Source organism: Canis aureus, chromosome 1 (genome assembly GCF_053574225.1).
Source record: "Canis aureus isolate CA01 chromosome 1, VMU_Caureus_v.1.0, whole genome shotgun sequence".
Taxonomy (NCBI): domain Eukaryota; kingdom Metazoa; phylum Chordata; class Mammalia; order Carnivora; family Canidae; genus Canis; species Canis aureus.
Window position 1 is genome coordinate 82,743,347 of NC_135611.1, and position 14,790 is coordinate 82,758,136.

The 14,790-nt window shown below is 44.0% G+C and overlaps 1 protein-coding gene across 1 annotated transcript; it reads left to right on the forward strand.

Moving 5' to 3' along the window:
* Window positions 1-4,809: 4,809 nt before the first annotated feature.
* On the forward strand, window positions 4,810-13,726 carry RFK (riboflavin kinase). Its single transcript, XM_077906500.1, has 4 exons — window positions 4,810-5,250; window positions 6,568-6,719; window positions 10,764-10,866; window positions 11,644-13,726. The coding sequence occupies exons 1-4, from the start codon at window positions 5,169-5,171 to the stop codon at window positions 11,772-11,774; spliced, it is 468 nt and encodes a 155-aa protein (XP_077762626.1). The 5' UTR covers window positions 4,810-5,168; the 3' UTR covers window positions 11,775-13,726.
* Window positions 13,727-14,790: the final 1,064 nt, after the last annotated feature.

Consider the following 14,790-nt stretch of genomic DNA (forward strand, 5'->3'; position numbering starts at 1 on the left):
CTGCCCTGTTTAGCCAATTCACACCCAGACAGAGGGTCCAGCTCAAGCCTTACCTCTGGAAAGTACCACCCAGTTTGCCTGATTCGTGGGGCTCCCCCACCTCGCCAGTCCACTGTAGCACTGGTCATACTAGGAAGCCTGTTGGTGCAAAGACCCAGAAGTGTGCTAGAGGAAATGCAAACGTTCAGGAGAGCTCCTGGATAGGGTAGGGAGGCAGAAGCAGGGGAGCGGTGTAGGGCGGAATAATGGTTTTGTTTAGACTTACCCTAGGGTACTAAGAAGCATGGAAGGGCCCCGGGTATGGCTTGATCAGATTGGCATTGGAGAAAGGTCACTGCGCTTCAAATAGCTGACTGGGGCCGACTGGGTCAAATCTAAGGCTTGGGAGAGCAGAAAAGAGGCTGCTTCTAGAGGGCAGGTGAGAGGTGGTGACCTGGGGTCACCTGGTGCAAGGGAGAAATATGAGTCGGGAGACACTCGGCGACCGCTTAGATATTGTGGCTGTGAACTTGGATGTCAGACTTAAAAGTCAGCAATTTTTAGATGCATTTTGAAAAAAGAGACTTTATTTTTAGAGCAGCTTGAGGTTTACAAAAAATTGAATGGAAAGTACAGAGTTCCCATATATGGCCCTCTCTCCACCCTCTCCCCGTCCCCCAGTTTCTCCTATTATTAATGTCTTGCATTAGCGTGGGGTCTTTTTTTTTTATTATGGATAAGCCAATATCAAGAAGTCATTATTAACAAAAGTTCATAATTTACCTTAGGGCTCACTCTTTGTGCTGCACTGTCTTCTGCATTCTGACACATACGTCATGTCACGTATCCATCATTACAGAATTAGAAGAGTTTCCCTGCCCTAAAAATCCTCTGGGCTCCACTTATTCTTCACTCCCTTCCTCCTAACCCTTGGCAACCACTGGTCTTTTTACTGTCTCTAGAGTTTAGCCCCCACCAAAATGACATATAATTGGAATCAGGTCATATGTAGCCTTTTCACGTTGGCTTCTTTCACTTAGTATATAATCATTTAAAGGTCCTCCACGTCTTTTCATGGCTTGATCCTTTCTTTTTATTGCTGAATAACATCACCTTACAAGGATGGATCACAAGTTATTTATGTACTTACCTACTGAAGGACATCTTAGTTGCTTCCAAGTTTTGGCAAGCCGGGTGCAGGTTTTTGTGTGAACATAAGTTTCTAATTCCTTAGGGTAAGTACCAAGGAGTGTGACTCTGGATCATATGGTAGTTTTGTAAGAAACTGCCATGCTGTCTTCCAAAATGACTGTATCATCTAATATCCCCCCGTGCATGCGTGAGAGCTCCTGTTGCTCTCCGTCCTCCCCAGCATTTGGCATTGTCAGTGTTCTGGATTGGTGCCATTATTACAACTATGTAGTGGTATCTTATTGTTTTTGTTTTTTAAGTGTTATTCATTTAAGTAATCTCTACACCCAACATGGGGCTCAAACTCACAACCCTGAGATCAAAAGTCACATGCTCCATGGCCTGAGCTAGCCAGGCACCCTAGTATCTTGTTGTTTTAATTTGTAATTTGCTGATGACACATGATGTGGAACATCTTTCCTACCCTTATTAGTCATCTTGATATCTTCTTTGGTGGGGTGTCTGTTCATATCTTTTGGCCACATTTTAACTGGGTTGTTTTCTTATTGTCAAATTTTAAGAGTTCTTTAGATTCTTTTTTATTGTTTACTTAGGGTGGGCCTGCTCTCTCCCCATGATATCTCCTTAATTCTAAATCTCACTTGTGATCTTTCTTCCTGCAGAGAAACAACTCAACATCAGAGAAGCAGGCTCTTTGCCCGGCAGTGAAGAAAGGATGTTGTTGGAGCAGACAGGGAAATACAAAACATATTCTGAATACTTGAATACTTGGTTAAAGGCACCAAGTTTGATAAAGACACACACACATGCACACCACACTCTTTCAACTGTAGATTTACACAGACAGTGGGAAATGTGAATGCTGGGTAGTGTATTTTTGTAGTCAAATGGGAAAAGTAATGTATTCTTCAGGCTATAGAAGAATCACCTGAGTTGTTGCAAGCATATTCTTCTGCCATTGAAGTGGAGTGTAGGTGTGGTGTCTAAAGATGATGTTTCTCCTGATTGGATGGGGGCCCTAAATGTGGCCATGATCCACCGGGTGGAAGCCAGTGGTACAGGAAGTGAAAAGATTCACCTGAGGCAGAATAAAGGAAATAGAAGTTTACTGAATATGCTACAAGGGAGCAATGAGCAGGACAGTACAGGAGAGGCTGTTTGCAAGGAGGTGGTAAGTGGGGGCTGACTTAAAGGGTGAAGGTGAGGGGGTATGGTGACATATGGAATATTCCCTTTTTTTGATAACTGTGCCTGGCTGTAAGAAAGTAGTCCACTGGACAGTGAGGGCTTATGGATATTTTGAGGTGGTCAACCTGAGGGGCCAGTCTGTATTCCGTCAGGTGGTCCCTGCGGGTCCTTTCTGCGTTCCATTGCTCAAGCCTGTTAGTCTGAAAGCAGCCTTTACACAGAGATCTGATTGAACTAGTACAGTACTTGAGGGATAAAACCCAGAATGGTAGATTGAATGGAACCCTTTAAAGGCTATTTTATTTTAACGGGATGTAGGAGCCATTGAGGGTTATTGAGCAGGAGTGGAAAAGGATCAGGCTTCTGGCTTCCATAGCCTAAGCTGATGACACAGTAATTATGCAGTTCCTGAAACGTCAACAGGGTTAAAGAACAAATTGGAGCCTAAATGCTCCATCTTAGGAATTCTTCAAATTGCTCCCCTTACTCTCTTTATAAATTGGGGTTCTTTCCCCCAAAAGTTGATGTGAGGATGATATGAGATAGTATGTAAAGTACCTAGCATTATTTCATTTAATTTTTAAAACCACCCTTCCTCATTTATGACTCCTTTGATTACTTTGTTTCATTTAATTCCCATACCTCCTTGGAACTCTGGGGTGTGAAGGACTAGCACCCCAGGGCTGCTTTATCAGGCTCTCACCTCCAGGCTTTTCTGATTTGGTGTATCACTGATGACAATCATGATGGTAAAAACTTCTGTGACAGGACAGGCAACTCGTTAAGTGTTGCACATGCATCATCTCACTTGAATCCCATGAAATTATTAATATTCCCATTTAGTTGATACGAACATTGAGATTCAGTGTACTTTACCCAAGGTCACGCAGCAATTAAAAGAGGCAAGGCCTGCATTCAAACCCTGACTTATCTAGTGCTAGCGCCTGTTCTTAACCATTAACTATACATGGGCCTTTTATGTGAGATCTGCTCCCTGGGCAGCTTTCCGAGCGCTTTGTCAGGACTTGTATTGGAGTACTGACAGCATAGCACTGGAATCAGGCTTACCAGTCTGTCTCTCCCACTAGACTGAGTCTCTGAGGGCCAAGAAATTGTGTGTCACCTTTGTTGCCCCAGCTCCTTGCACTGTGCTTGGCACACACTGGGCTCTTCATTCGTTCTTTCCACAAACACTTATGGAGTGTTTGCTATGAACCATGTGCCACACTATCGTTAGGGAAATGTGACTGTCTTGCCAACGAAGACCCCTTTGGTACCAATACAGAGAGAATATAATTTTTTAAAAGATTTTATTTCTGTACTTAAGAGACGCACATGAGAGAGAGGCAGAGACATAGGCAGAGGGAGAAGCAGGCTCCCTGTGGGAAGCTGGATGCGGGACTCCATCCCAGGACCCCGGGATCACCCCCTGGGCCCAAGGCAGGTGCTCAACCCCTGAGCCACCCAGGCTACCCGAGAGAATATAATTTTAACATTGGGTAACCATTATCATAGTTACGAACAACTGCCAAACACGGACAGGGTTTCACACAGATTCACAGAGAGAAGAAAACAACAATTAAAACTTCTTTCTCAAGAGTAAGACTAGAGGGGGAGGCCCGGGTGGCTCAGCGGTTGGGCTTGGGATCCAGGATCGAGTCCCACGTCGGGCTCCCTGCGTGGAGCCTGCTTCTCCCTCTGCCCGTGTCTCTGCCTCTGGCTCTCAGTCTGTGTCTCTCATGAATAACTATTCTTAAAAAAAAACAAGACCAGAGGATGCACCTGTGACCTACCCGTATATTTCTGGTGAGCAACAAATTTCCCCTGAGCTACTTCCCGAGGTCATGTTTACAGCTCCACGGGTCAGCAGACCCACCAATGGGCAGCGCAGTAGAGAGCCCTTCTGTCGGGCTCATTGCACTGTCCAGGTGACCCCTGTCCAGGTGACGGGCTAGGCAGGCAGCCGCATCCCTCCGTACCCTCCGTACCCTCCGTAGGGAGGACTGCGTTGCTGCCAACTGGCGCCGGTGACCGGGGCTGCGGCTCCCTCGGCGCTTACACGGATTCAACTTCAGGCCACGGGCAGTTGGTTACACCCTCCACGGAGCGGCGATCTCGAGCTGGAATTTTGCGACTTAAAGGGATGTTTAAAGAACGAATGGATGACGGATGACCAGCGAGCTGGCGGTTACCAAGAAGCTAAAGAACGTCGCTGGCGTCAGGATCGCAATGAACAGGAGGAAGGGGAAAGCGGCGCTGAGGGCGGCCCGGGACGGTGCTTTCGCAGCCCCGAGGACGAGAGCGGAGCACCCCGACCCGCTTCCGCCGCTCGCCGCAGCCGAAGTGCAGGCAGGGCGGGCCGGCGGCTCCGGGGCCGGGGGCGGGGCCTCGCGGGGCGGGGGCGGGGCCTCGCGGGGCGGGGGCGGGGCCTCGCGGGGCGGGGCTACGGAGGCCGAGCCGGCTCCGAGGCGCGGCGTCCGGCCGAGGAAGTGTGCGCAGGCCTGCGGCGCTGGGCGGGCCCGGGCCCTCCCACGCTGACCCCGCGGTGCTCCCCACCCGCGCCCGCCCTCACAGCCGCCCCTCGCCGCCCTTCCCGCCGCGGAGACGCGGGCTGCTGGTCGCTGGCGGCTTCTGCGGGTCGGCGGCGTGAGGGACTCCCTGCGGCGTGTCGTCCGCGCCGCCGGCCCCTTGCGCGCCCGCGCTCCCTGCCGGCTGTCGTGGGGGGTCCGCGCCCCGGCCGAGCTCCCGCTCGCGTTGCCCCGCCGGCCGGGGAGCCCGGCACCGCTTCGACGGCGGCTTCGCCGGACCCGCGGACCGGGTCGCAGCCCGCGCCGCAAGCGCACGGCGTCATGAGGCACCTGCCGTACTTCTGCCGCGGCCAGGTGGTGCGGGGCTTCGGCCGCGGCTCCAAGCAGCTGGGCATCCCCACAGGTGAGCGCGGGAGGTCGCGGGGCCCCCCTCCCCGCCCCGGGAACCCCCTCCGCCCCGGGCACCCCCCCCACTTCCCGGGCACCCCTCGCCCCCGGGCACCCCTCTCCCCGGGCACCCCCCCTCCCCCGGCACCCCCCCTCGCCGGGCACCCCTCCCCTCGCCGGGCACCCCCCTCGCCGGGCACCCCTCCCCTCGCCGGGCACCCCTCCCCTCCCTGGGCACCCCTCCCCTCGCCGGGCACCCCTCCCCTCGCCGGGCACCCCTCCCCTCCCTGGGCACCCCCCCTCGCCGGGCACCCCTCCCCTCCCTGGGCACCCCCCCTCGCCGGGCACCCCTCCCCTCCCTGGGCACCCCCCCTCGCCGGGCACCCCTCCCCTCCCTGGGCACCCCCCTCGCCGGGCACCCCTCCCCTCCCTGGGCACCCCCCCTCCTCGAGCACCCCCCCCCTTGCCGGGCACCCCCCCACTCCCCGGGCACGCCCCGGCTTCCGGGGTTGGGTCAGGTGAGAGCGGGGACGTCAGCCCGGGGACCTGGGGCCGCGGGCAGAGGTGACCCCTCCCCTCCGCTGGCTTCCTGCTCGGACGAGGCGGAGGACCTTTGGTCGGATGGAGGAAGCTCGTCCTTAGCCGCGGCTCGGTGCTCGGCGGGGACCGGGCTTGAGGGGTGGTGAGGACGGAAAGCCGAGCCGAGTTTGGGGGTCCCCCTCTCCCGCCTCCCTCTGCAGCGCAGCTAGAGCTGCCAGGCGTGGCACGGGTCATCCCCATCAGAAAACGTAATGTGAACCAGATTGGTTAAAATTTCCAAGCCAACTGTAAGGGTTTTTTGTTCTCTTTAAATGTCTTGTTAGCAATTGGCTGAGAATCGGGTATCCTTTTTGTTCCATCTACTTTAGTTTCGGTGGTCAGGACCTGACTGTATAATTCATCCTTAAAAGTACACACCAGGGTTGCCCCTGGTCTTTGAGCCACATCTACTTTGAAAATAAGAATCAAGAGATTCTGAATCTCCTTAAGAAAGACCAGGTCTAAAACATCCTCAGCTGTTCACGCACCTGTTTTCATCTACCTCAAGAGTGTGTTTACGTGTTTTTTTTTTTTTTTTTTTTGGAGGGCTTTGTAAACTTAATTGTTCTTAAGCTATCTGCATGAAGAGGGGGGAAAATATCCAAGCCAGACTATATAGAGTGGTGGGATTGATAGGCAGGCAGGGTTCCAGGAAACTTGTGTATATAATGATTTACACTGGCCTTGCATGCGATTTTTATAAATATTTGCTATGAAACTGTTAACACTCAGAATATTTATTTCTGTTGTTTAGCTAATTTTCCAGAACAAGTAGTTGATAATCTTCCAGCTGATGTATCCACTGGCATTTATTATGGTTGGGCCAGTGTTGGAAGTGGAGATGTTCATAAGATGGTGGTGAGCATAGGATGGAACCCATACTACAAGAATACAAAAAAGTCTATGGTAAGAATTCTGTTAAGCTCAGTCACTGCAAATGGGTTAATAACTTAAGGTAATATTCAGTATTAGATGCATGTAGAATTCATCAGTGGTGGCTCAAAACATAGTCCAGATCACTAGAATTTTTGGCGGTTTTCTTGAAGGCTTTTTCAAGTGAAGTGTTGAGTTAACTGTTTGGCTGGATTAACTTTTCATCCTTTCACTTTCATTCTATTTGTGTCTTTGGATCTAAAGTGAATTTTACAAAGTAAGGTGAGTCTCTTGTAAAAGAGGTAGTATAATGGGATTGTGTTTGTTGATCATTCTGTTAATCTCTGCCTTTTCATTGGAGAATTCAGTCTATTTACATTTAAGCTAATGACTGACGAGGGACTTCTGCCATTTTGCTGTTTTCTATGTGCCTCACAGCTTTTTTTGTCTGTTATTTCTTCCATCATTGCCTTTTTAATTTTTTAAAAAGATTTTATTTATTTATTCATGAGAGACAGAGAGAGAGAGAGAGAGGCAGAGACACAGGCAGAGAGAGAAGCAGGCTCCATGCAGGGAGCCTGACATGGGACTCGATCCTGGGACTCCAGGATCACGCCCTGGGCCAAAGGCAGTGCTAAACCCCTGAGCCATCCGGGCTGCCCGCCTTTTTAATTTTTTTTTTTTTTTGTAGTGACCTATTTTGATTCTCTTATTTCCTTTTGTGTACTTTCTATAGATTTGTGTGTGTGTGTGGTTACTGTGAGGAGTGTGTTTAACATCCTACAGTTATAAAATCAAATATGATTTTTGACAATTTTAATAGTACATAAAAACTCACAAACTACATCTTTATACATTGTGTGCCCAATAACATAACAGTAATGATTTTTATGTTTTGCTTTTAAATCATGTAGAAAATAAATAAAAAGTGGAGTTTTAAGCCAAAATTGGAATATTTTTATAGCTGTCCATGTGTTATATCTCTACTGGGAGATAAAAGTGAATTACTTGGGGTGCCTGAGTGGCTTAGTCAGTTAACCATCCCGACTTAATTTTGGCTCAGGGTGTGATCGAGCCCCTTAGTCAGCTCTGCTGGACACGGAGCCTACTTGATTCTCTCCCTCTCACTCTGTGCCTCCCTTAAAGTGAGTTACTTAACAGCATGTTTGATAAAATTGAGCTTGCTCCAGTTAATATAAAACATTCACCCTTTAATTACTTGTGTACCCTGCTAAGATAGAACTCCTTACTACACAGATGGTGCTTTCTGATAAAATTGTGAAGTGTGAAGTGCTGTTTTTTTTTTTTTTTAACCCCCAAACTACTTTGAGGGTGTACCCTTCTGCTTGTTTCACAGTACCACTTTAGAGCCTAATCTGCTAGATGGAGCTGGATCTTGGTCAGGCCAAGTGTGACAAAAACAGAGTCGATCTAAATTTTGTCGTCTTTGAGGAATTATAGAAGTGTGTCACAGTTGGAAGACCATAGAGCTGAGTGCTGGTACAACACTAGAAATGGCCAAGAATTGCTTAACACTGCTCAGTATTTCTTATGTTTGAGTATTAAGGATGTACGATTATTTGGAGTAGACAAGGAAAAGAACTAATGAAAGAACACAAAATAGTTTTCTGTAGATGGGGAGGAAGGAATTGAAGAGGAGGGAAGGCCATTCCATGACAAATTTCAGATAACAGGACTGTTACTGTTGTAAACCAGTGAAGGAATGCCTTGGAAGTCCTTCCAGAGCTAGAGGAATCTCAATTTTTCATTGGTAGGAGGTTCATACTTTTCAGGTTTTCTTTCTCCTTTTCTTGCCAATACCATTCATCTATGATGTGCCTGGTTGCCTGGTTAGGTGTTTTCCCCCCTTTAAAAAAACATTGGATTGGGTGTCTTAATTAACTTAAAAGAAGTTCTTAATATGTTCTAGATCCCATTCTTCTGTTGGAATATGTATTGCACAAGTATCGTCACCTGCTGTGTTGCCTTTTTTTTTTTCTTTTGTAAGATTTTATTTATTTATTCATGAGAGACACAGAGAGAGAGGGGCAGAGGGAGAAGCAGGTTCCCTGTGGGGAGCCTGATGTGGGTGGGACTCGATCCCAGGACCCTGGGATCACGACTTGAGCCAAAGGCAGACGTCCAATCACTGAGCCACCCAGGTGCCCCCGTTTTGTTTTGTTTTTTTATTTTATTTTATTTTTTCTTTTTTCTTTTTTTTCTTTTTGTTTTTTATTTTAAATGGAAATTTTATTTGTGTCTTTCGAAGAACAGAAGTTCGTAATGCCAATATATCCAATCCATCATTTCTCTTTTATGGTTAGTGCCTTTTATAACCTATTTAAGAAATCTTTGTCTACTCATAAAGATACTCATCTTTGTTTTCTCCTAAAAACTTAACTGTCAATAAACTTTCCTCATCAAATTGATTTTTGAGTATGGTGCAAGGTGTAAAGGTCAAAATTAATTTTTTCCCACATGGTTATGGGCTTAGCCCATTTATTGAAATATTATTCTTTCATGACAGCACTGTATTGTCATCTTGGTCATAAATCCTGTGACTTTCTATGTGTGAGAGTCCAAAATGTGCTCATACAGATTTGGTCTCCTAGTCTGTCTTTGGGCCATTGTCTTTATTTTCATAGCTTTTATAGTAGATCTTGGTATCTGTGTAAGTGCTCTACTTTTATTTTCAAGATTTTGAGGGGATAATTTCAACCTTCCACATTATGAATTTTAGAATCACTTGACAGTTCCATTGTTTAAAAAAAAAGGTAGGATTTTGACAAGGGTGGCTTGGAATATATAGATCAATTTAGGGAGAGTAGACCTCTTTACCATTTTTCTCGGTAATGTTTTATAATGATCAGTTTTAAATATCACTTCATCTTAGATTTTCTTAAATCATCCACAAAATATGCCTCTCTAAGTTTCATGTTTCTGGATTGTTCAAACTTGTTAATCTCCAGTGCCACCATCCTGGTCCAGTCTCAACCATCTTCCGTCTTTGTTCTCTTAATTGGCTTTCCTGTTTGTGGACTTAGGTTTCTGTATGAGAATCTACTAATATTCTGATTGCAGAACATCTTCTACCTCCTCCACCAATTTGCTTCAACATGTCCTGTACTCATTTGTCAGCCTTGTTCCTTGGTCAGGATCCTACGTTGGCTCTTCTGCCCCCATTCAGTCTTCAGCTCTGCCTGACTCTCAGAGGTTTCTATAATGTGGTGTGTGTCAGAGACATATGGATCCTGGTTAACCTTAGAAATGGTTCTTTCAGGGATCCCTGGGTGGCCCAGCGGTTTAGCGCCTGCCTTTGGTCCAGGGCGTGATCCTGGAGTCCCGGGATCGAGTCCCACGTCGGGCTCCCTGCATGGAGCCTGCTTCTCCCTCTGCCTGTGTCTCTGCCTCTCTCTCTCTCTCTCTCTCTCTCTGTGTGTCTCTCATGAATAAATAAATAAAATCTTTAAAAAAAAATAAAGAAAAAGAAATGGCTCTTTCAATAAGAACGTCTCTTAATGTTTTATTCCTTACTTGGTGGTGTCTTGACTCAGGTGTTTTTTGGTTTGTTTTTGTTTTGTTTTGTTTTGTTTTTTTGCCTTGATGAGACTTATTCTGCATGTTCGTTTAAGTATTTTATCTTTAAGTAATCTCTGCACCCAGTTGAAAGAACACAAAATAGTTTCTGTAGATGGGGAGGAACTCACACTGTGAGTTCAGTGTGGTCCTTGAACTCACAACCCTGAGATTAAGATTCATGCTCCACTGACTGAGCCAGCTAGGTGCCCCTGCATGCTAGTTTTTTTGTTTTTGCTTTTAATAAATGGCAAATCATACCAGATTTGTGGCGTAACATCTGCTTTACTCAGTTAAATGTTTACATGTAAGATCGGGCAGGAGCAGGACTGATGAAAGAATTAAGGAAAAACGGTACTTAGATTTTCACCGGTCTTTTAAATTTAGTAAGGGTTGATTGTTTTATTTAAATTAGCCCTGCCATAAATATGGAGATATATTTCAAATTTCAGGTATTTTGTAATCTGATGGAAATCTTTTTTTAACATTTCTTAATTCTAGGAAACCCATATCATACATACGTTCAAAGAAGACTTTTATGGGGAAATCCTCAATGTAGCCATTGTTGGCTACCTCAGACCAGAAAAGAACTTTGATTCTTTAGGTAAGTTCTGTTTAGGTCTTCCTTGAGTATTACTTCAGCTACTTCTGCTGCTTCTCCTAGTAACAACATGGCAGGAGAGAGAATAGTTGAGCATTTACTATGTGCCAGGCACTGTTTTAGGTGCCTTACGTGCATGAAGTCCTTTCACCCCCACCGAAACGTATGAGGAATTATTCTATATCACAGATGAGGAAATTGGCAGAGAGGGGTTAAGTAATTTGCCCAGCATCATATCAGTTTGTGATGGAGCCTAGGTTCAAACCCAGCAGATTGGCTGCTTCTCTCCCTCCCAACAGTGTGAAGTTAGTGAAATCTCTATTTCCTTTTTATATGTTAAGGAATAAGCGAGAATGAATGCCCAGATGAATAATGGATGCTTTGCAATGCTTGAAGTGTAAGAAACTAAATCAATACTTGAAACTAATGGTATCAAGTATGTTAGTATAGTGTGGTGGTTTTAATTCTACTGTAGGGTTTACTTGATAAATGTGAGTACCAAAGAGGCTTGATCGTGAGTATTTCTTCATTTGTTGTTTGTGATGTACCTTTGTGCTAATGTCTTTCTCTAAGAAATTGCGAGATTTCTTAGGGACATCTTAAGTGTACCATTGACTTTTACTACAGTCTGGAAGAAGAGATGGAACAGATTTTATTGGGGATCTGCCCTGTGCTAGAGATGTTGCCAGCCATTGGGTTTTTAGGAGAGTCCGAACAAAGGAATAGTAAGTGTATATAGCAGTGGCTTTTCATCATGTACCTGCTCTGTTCTCTCTGCAGAGTCCCTTATTTCAGCAATTCAAGGTGATATTGAGGAAGCTAAGAAACGACTAGATTTGCCAGAACATTTGAAATTCAAAGAAGACAATTTCTTCCAGGTTCCCAAAAACAAAATATTGAACGGCCACTGATAAAGACAGATCATTCTTATTTATTCATTCACTGTTTTCTAGTATTCTACTGCTCATAACTCCTCAGTTGTTAAATTTTGAAAATCAAACATTTTCCTACAGCTGCGAATTAGTTTAAACAGTATAATGTCTATCACATTATGTTTCAACCATTCAAATTAAACTCATCATGCTATATAGTACTAAGTGATTCATTTTAAAAATCAAGATTCTTTTTTATGTAATATGTTGATTAGGATGTACCATTAGAAAGGTCTTAAGTGTCTTATAATGGAAATGAAATGTATATAAGTATGGGTAAAAAGGTAGTTCACTAGATTTGAGATGAGAACTAATAATTCTCATGGTACATCGTAGCATGTATGTACTTGTATAGTGTGTCATGCTGAATGGAGGAGGCATATAAAAGTAAATATATTCAACGAAGGTTTGAGAGTTGATTATAAACCTAAGGGGAAAAAATCTAGACTTTATATTTTTGATATTTTGTGCATTAATATATTATCACAAAAGTAGATGTGTGAAGTTTTTCGTATGAAATTTCATAGTAGTTTGTCGTTTTCTTTGAAGTCAAATCATTGCACTGTGTTTTTTCTTTTCTTTCTTTTTTTACAGGTGTCTCAGTTCTAATTGGTCTAGATTCCTTCTCTTTGTCATTTTTTTGTTTACCTCCTGAAGTAGTGAAATGAGTGTTTTTCTAATTTCTAGGTCTCATTTTTGTGTTGGATAACACTTCTCCTTTTTAAGAGTAGATGTTCAACATTACTCTTGACTTTGGTTCTTTTTTCCTTGAAACCATTGTCCATGTCAGCTTTTTTTCTTTCTCATTTACAATTGTTCACTTAGACAAAAGATTGCATCTATATCTATCATTCCATCCCTTCACTGTATAAAGTGATTAAGTGCATATCCATATTGCATTTTAGGAAAAATATCACCAAAACTTCATCTTTAGGTTTCCTCAAGTTGAACACACAGCAGTTCATTTGTATATACCAGCTTCTTAACATGAAACATTTGTTTTCCCCCTAAGGAACCCATTTAAGAGCCAATTAAATTATGAAAGTTATTTATTTTTAATGTAATTGTATATTCCTGAGCAAGTGTAAACTGTTGTAGCTGTGTACGCACAATGTAATTTAATGCTAAACAGTGCTTATAGCTTGGGGGAAAGGCATAAGTAATAAAGTTTTAGTTAAATAATCCTCATACTATGCATTTTTTTTTTTCTCCTAAGAAGTAATTCTTGGCTACTTGAGACTCTTATTTATATTGGTGGAAAGTTGAAATCTTTAGATATTTAAGAAATTAAGATTACAGATTGTTTGGGCCCCCTGAAAGAATATATTGCATTATTGTTCACTTAAGCACCAGATTTGGTGTGGGGGAAAAGGAGCAGAAGTATAGAGAAGGTAATTTTAAAGGTAACTTATTATAAATCATTTTCCCAAATCTGCATATATAAAGGATTTTAACAAAAATACAAAGTATTTAGAAAAACACCTAAAACATCTGGAGAAAGGGGAAGCATGGATAAATTTAGTTGGATTGTGTTTTATTTTTTGGTATATGAATTTATGGCAAACAATGTATGTGTCTTTCTTTTATAAAAATACTTAGAAATGTAATTTAATGTTAGAGATCCTATACTTGAAAGAAGCCTCAATTATTAGTGGCTTTATAAAGCAAAGATAAAAACAGTCAAGGAAAGTGTAAAAACAGATTTGTATTTGTTTGCATAGCCTGCTGCTAATTATGTCCTCATTAAGTGTGTGAAGTCTTTGATATTGTCACCTTACAATTTGAAAATTGTATATTGTGAGGTTTAAGAGTTGGTTAATAGTGTCTACACTTCCCAAAGTTTTATATTAAGTATGTAATATAAGAAATTATAGTAGTACAATTTTTGATTAACCTGATTTCAGGCCTTGAAATAAATCTTATGTAAGTGATGTTTCTTTCCCTGTGTCAGTTTGAATCTTTTGCCTTGTCTGTATATAGGTTCCTCATTTGTTGGCTGTCACTTGACGATGACAAGTGGCTTGAATGGCGAGTTGCAGGTGGCAGCTGGAGGGAGAACCTGACATGCAGTGGTAGTTCTACAGCCAAGGGCCTTGCTTTGACAAGTCCCTGTTTATGCCTGCAGCACAAGTTTATTTGGAGAGCATTGTTTTTGTTTTTTTAATATTTTATTTATTTATTTACTTATTTAGAGAGCACAGGCTGGGGGAGGGGCAAAAAGAGAAAATCTCAGGCCGACTCCCACACTGATCCTGGACTTGATCCAGGGCTTGATCCCACGACCTTGATCATGACCTGAGCTGAAATCAAGAGTCAGATGCTTAACCAGCTGAGCCACCCAGGGCTCCTAGAAAGCATTCTTTTCATGGAGTGTCAATTCTCAAAAGCCTACTTTCTGGAGGTGAGGGTCCCCATTATATTTTAGTCGTAAGAGCCAGAGCAGTATGAGTAGTCTGAGTTCTCTTCCCTAACTCCTTTTTCAAAACAGGGTTCTTCAGTCTTCATGACTAGCAGTCACTTGGAACTCCTGCTTGTGTCTCATGTTTGCAGGGACATACGGGTGTGCTTTCAACACTCCAGCACTCTCAACAAGGGGGGTTTACACGTTTGCAGCTGAGGCTGCTCTTCTAACAGTTGTGATGCAATCAGGGAGACATAAGCCGGGAGCTTCCTTGGAATTTACCAGCACAGTTTTGCCTTCCTGGTAAAAGTGCCAGCCTTTTCTGCCCACACCCCCCACCCTGACTTGGGAAGTGGATATGAGGCTGACCAAGGAGATCCAACCGGACCTTCAGAGACTGAGCTGGGAAGTAAATGTGCCCTGTAGAGAGATGCCATCAGAAGTGAGAGGAGAAACAAATTCTAGAACAAACTGCAAAGATGACACACCGGGATTATCAGAATTTGAAATGACTTTAATATGTGTAAAGAAGTGAGTGTTAAAAACAGTAAAAGAAGAGTCTATAAAAATTGGGCAGAGGTGTGGTAGGTGGGG

Excerpts from the sequence above, each read along its gene's own strand:
- RFK (XM_077906500.1), top strand. The coding sequence starts at position 5,169 with ATGAGGCACCTGCCGTACTTCTGCCGCGGCCAGGTGGTGCGGGGCTTC. Across the intron at positions 5,251-6,567 it reads GCAGCTGGGCATCCCCACAG|CTAATTTTCCAGAACAAGTA; the intron begins GTGAGCGCGGGA and ends TCTGTTGTTTAG. Across the intron at positions 10,867-11,643 it reads AAAGAACTTTGATTCTTTAG|AGTCCCTTATTTCAGCAATT; the intron begins GTAAGTTCTGTT and ends TTCTCTCTGCAG.